Source organism: Aspergillus thermomutatus (genome assembly GCF_002237265.1).
Source record: "Aspergillus thermomutatus strain HMR AF 39 chromosome Unknown NODE_108, whole genome shotgun sequence".
Lineage (NCBI taxonomy): Eukaryota > Fungi > Ascomycota > Eurotiomycetes > Eurotiales > Aspergillaceae > Aspergillus > Aspergillus thermomutatus.
The window spans coordinates 86,697-90,873 of record NW_020798157.1 but is presented as its reverse complement, the minus strand read 5'-3'; the positions used below and the strand labels follow the sequence as shown (position 1 = coordinate 90,873).

General features: G+C 47.8%; 2 protein-coding genes across 2 annotated transcripts; one reads left to right on the top strand and one right to left on the bottom strand.

Annotated features, from left to right (window-relative positions):
- Positions 1-1,212: 1,212 nt before the first annotated feature.
- Positions 1,213-1,809, bottom strand: hhtA (histone H3; the record flags this gene model as incomplete). Its single annotated transcript, XM_026761448.1, has 3 exons — positions 1,213-1,490; positions 1,545-1,652; positions 1,785-1,809. The coding sequence occupies 3 exons, from the start codon at positions 1,807-1,809 to the stop codon at positions 1,213-1,215; spliced, it is 411 nt and encodes a 136-aa protein (XP_026614012.1).
- Positions 1,810-2,630: 821 nt separating this feature from the next.
- CDV56_107774 (histone H4) lies at positions 2,631-3,068 on the top strand (the record flags this gene model as incomplete). Its single annotated transcript, XM_026761393.1, has 3 exons — positions 2,631-2,640; positions 2,714-2,989; positions 3,043-3,068. 3 exons carry the CDS (start codon positions 2,631-2,633, stop codon positions 3,066-3,068), a joined length of 312 nt encoding a protein of 103 aa, XP_026614011.1.
- Between the last annotated feature and the right edge of the window lie 1,109 nt (positions 3,069-4,177).

Below are 4,177 nucleotides of genomic sequence, written 5' to 3'. Positions count from 1 at the left end.
TTTGATCCTACAGCAACATAGTCATTCTAGCGATCGGCAGCAGCTCCGTAGTCCTGATAATTTCCGTATTCTTGCGGGACATGTACTGGAGCATGGAATAGATGATGCTCCATAGGAAGCTCTTTCACGTGAGCGAAAAAAGCACATTTTAGAGCTTACCTGCCAGACGAGTCAATCTGATCTCCCTACTGTGTTCATCCAGACTATTTTCCAACGATTGTGACAGGCCGATGGAACAGGAGACTGAGGAGAGCGACCGGCTCACAAGTCGCAACTGAGAACGTCCCGTTCGTGATCCCGACCGAGGCAAGGACAACGTCGTCAACGAGGCCAGTGGCGAGACTCGAAACACGGACCAGAGCCGCCAGGCTCGCAAGTTTCTTCGGTGTCCCGAACAATATTCCTTAGGGAGTAGATTCTATGTATCGTTTAGGCTACCGTACCCCTGAGGGAAAGATTGCTAGCAGAGCGTCGTCGTCATTGCTACTCCATGACCCGTCTGGACGTCTTCCTGGCATCATATATAGCATTAACGTCATCATCATTCCAGTTCCTAGTTATCAATACATTTCCCATACATTCTAAGAATCGCAGGCGCTCATGACTTGATCCACTTGGTCGTTAACATGTGAGGAGATATCCTGTGTCAAACGATTCGCCACTGTCCTTTCACCAAGTGCAGGTTCGCTGTAGACATGAAGCAACTATCAACTATATTGCTTTGAGAAGTTGATAAAATAGAAGCACTATGTCGAATAGACTCTTCGCGTTGTAACGATTAAGTCATCGTCAAGCATGGTTCTACGATGACCGAGCCTGGTAACCACTACGCGCATCGACTTGCGACCGTGGCGCGTCACCGCTACGGGAACAGTGGCACAAGAACAATTGCAAAAGACACGGACTGGGTTGAATTGATGTAAACATAGATATTCGCATTTCGCGTCTATGCCGCGACGTAATGCTTCCTGAAGGGCAGCAACTCGAGAGATCCATAATGTACATGAGCAAATCCCAGCCGCTGAATCGGCAGCCTACTATTCATCGTGCAGAAAAAACTAGAAACCCAGTGCCGAACCCATTGATATTTGAAAGCAAGCAAACCCATCATGTATCGCCAGTGATCATAAGAAAAAAGAGAAACAGAACCCCGTTATCGCCTTCCCAGAAGAGCCAACCGGAAAAAGACACGACTCATTAGATAGAATGCATCTAAGAGCGCTCACCACGGAGACGACGGGCGAGCTGAATGTCCTTGGACTGGATGGTGACACGCTTGGCGTGGATGGCACACAGGTTGGTGTCCTCAAAGAGGGAGACGAGGTAGGCCTCAACGGACTCCTGGAGAGCACCGATGGCAGAGGACTGGAAGCGGAGGTCGGACTTGAAGTCCTGAGCAATTTCACGAACCAGACGCTGGAAGGGCAGCTTGCGGATCAGGAGCTCAGTGGACTTCTGGTAGCGACGGATTTCACGCAGAGCGACGGTACCTTTGACAAATATTAGAACATGTTCTTGGATATTCGCCACATAATAGGACTTACCAGGCTTGTAGCGGTGAGGCTTCTTGACACCACCGGTAGAGGGAGCAGCCTTACGAGCGGCCTTGGAAGCGAGCTGCTTACGGGGAGCCTTGCCACCAGTGGACTTACCTATTGACAGACAGTTAGCAAGATGATGTTTCTTAGTGACGCGTGGTTGTGTCGGCCAACTGACGCGACCGTGATACGATCTTGGCAGAGACCGACGACAACAAGAGAAACGACAGTGAGGTCAATACATACGGGCAGTCTGCTTGGTTCTAGCCATTTTTGATTATTAGGTTTGATGGAATTGGTTGTTTTATTGATGAAAAAGTGATGGTGTTGATGGAAGTTCGATGGTCGAGATGACGATAGTGTCGTTGAGGTGAGTAGATGGAAGAAGGATGGAGGAGGTGGGTGGGGGGCAAGGTATTTGTAGTAAGCGAGAAGGGGTGGTGATCTGGGAGGTGGTGTTGGGTTGCCAGCAAAAATGGGTGGTCTTAGCGCGGTTTCTTTTGATCACAAAAAATGGTCGGAAAGCAGCACACCATAAGTCCTGATTTCGGGGACTCAATTTTGGCAGGAACCATGAAAGTACGCAAAATGCAGGCGGCCCTTGCTCGGAGCGCTAAGCGAGACAGCTTCCCGCATCAGCCAATAGGAACGCAGGATCAAGGATATAGAATGCCACCCCAGAACATCTTGATCCCAACCACAAGTGTAGAATGTCAAGTATTTCGGTAATCTGGAACTCTTCTACTAGTACTTAGGAATTTTTCTGATTGTCTTACAACTCTGATCGGAGAGGCTGGGCTGCATTCCGTGAGGATCAATACCTTCCCAGCGGGATCACTGACTGTTCGGTCACGCTGCCGAGAGATCAAACCCGCTGCGAGGATCCTCTGCTCTGATTGGCTGATCCTTCTCTTAGCGTGTGATTCCAGTAGCCTCCCCGCGCTCTTCCCTCCTCTATACAAATATCTCCCGTCCCAAACTTCTTCATGCTCTTCTCTCCTCCATCAATCCCAACTGTCATCCACTTAAAGTCGTTATCTCGACATCTCCACTTATTTTAAACACACACAAAGTCCTTTTTAATCTATCATCATGACTGGACGTAAGTTGTTTCTCTTTTCATCCCAAGCATAACGCGACTTGACCGCAGTCACTGACGCGTCTCTTCTCTACAGGCGGCAAAGGTGGCAAGGGTCTTGGAAAGGGTGGTGCCAAGCGTCACCGCAAGATTTTGCGTGACAACATCCAGGGTATCACCAAGCCCGCTATTCGTCGTCTCGCTCGTCGTGGTGGTGTCAAGCGTATCTCTGCCATGATCTACGAGGAGACCCGTGGTGTCCTCAAGACCTTCCTTGAGGGTGTCATCCGTGACGCTGTCACCTACACTGAGCACGCCAAGAGAAAGACTGTCACTTCCCTCGATGTCGTCTATGCTCTGAAGAGACAAGGACGTGAGTATCTCTTGTTATTTCGCTTTTTGACGTGTCTCTGACAATCTTCTCAGGCACCCTCTACGGTTTCGGTGGTTAAGCGTTTTCTCTTCTTGTTTTCCTTTTTTCAGCCATCCTGCGCGGTCGGCGCGTCGATTGTCCTTCCGCAGCAGTGACGCGACGGGTTGCTTTTTCGGGTTGGTTTACGGTATGACTGGGACGTTGTGGTGTTTTCTTTGATCTTTTTAAAGTGTCATGGGTCTCTGGGTTTGCTTTTATCGTATTTTACTTTACTACCATTGCGCGTCCACTACTGGTCTGCTAGTGTTCGTGTTTGAATTTCTGTATCATAGCGGCCTTTATGCTTCTGGCTGTGCCCTAGGCTTGAATAGATTGCAGCATCAAACGCAATCTAATATGAATACGAACGGTCAAAACATTCAATCTTTCTGGTCTTGTAGGCTATGTTGCTCGTAACTTTGTGCATGTTGCGCCTTCCTTCGACGCGTCTGACTATGCTTGAGTCTCATCGTGTTCCTGCGAATACAGTGACTTGGTCAGGAATATGACATGCTGTGGGTTAGACTATGTGTTCTCCATGTGACCAAGGGTATCTGTAGATGGCATCCCTCTAACGCTGCCTCTGTAGTGGCCGGTTAGTATTCGTCTTTTGCGGTGATGTTTTTGCTTGTGGGTGTAGATGTTGCACCTTCATGCCCGAGTGGGTGCGTCGGACTATGTTCGATAGTATGTCTGATCTCGGCTTTATTAGACATTGAACTGGTAGTTTTAGAGGTCTTATTCGTATCTATCATCTGGTAGTTTGATAGTGCTTGCGACTATTAACACTATTAACTTTGTCTTGTTGTGTTGGAGTGTGCTGGTTGTTGTCTGAATGTGGTGCTCTGGTTGTAGGGATTTATATATACAGTCACAACGAACATACGGGCGAGACAACACTGACACAAAATAATCGGATATACACACCGTTTACACTTCAAATGACATAAAATACAATAGAAGCATACGAGGATCATATCAGAACACTAAAGCCCGATATATCATCCATACACGACGTTGACAGAGCTGTAAGAGTGATATCTCCAAGTTCGACCGTAAAAGACCAACTGACGGAATTGCACCACAAAAGCCGCAGTAACAACTATAAAAAACTAGATAAGCTTATAGTAGAGCATCGAAATAATTTAT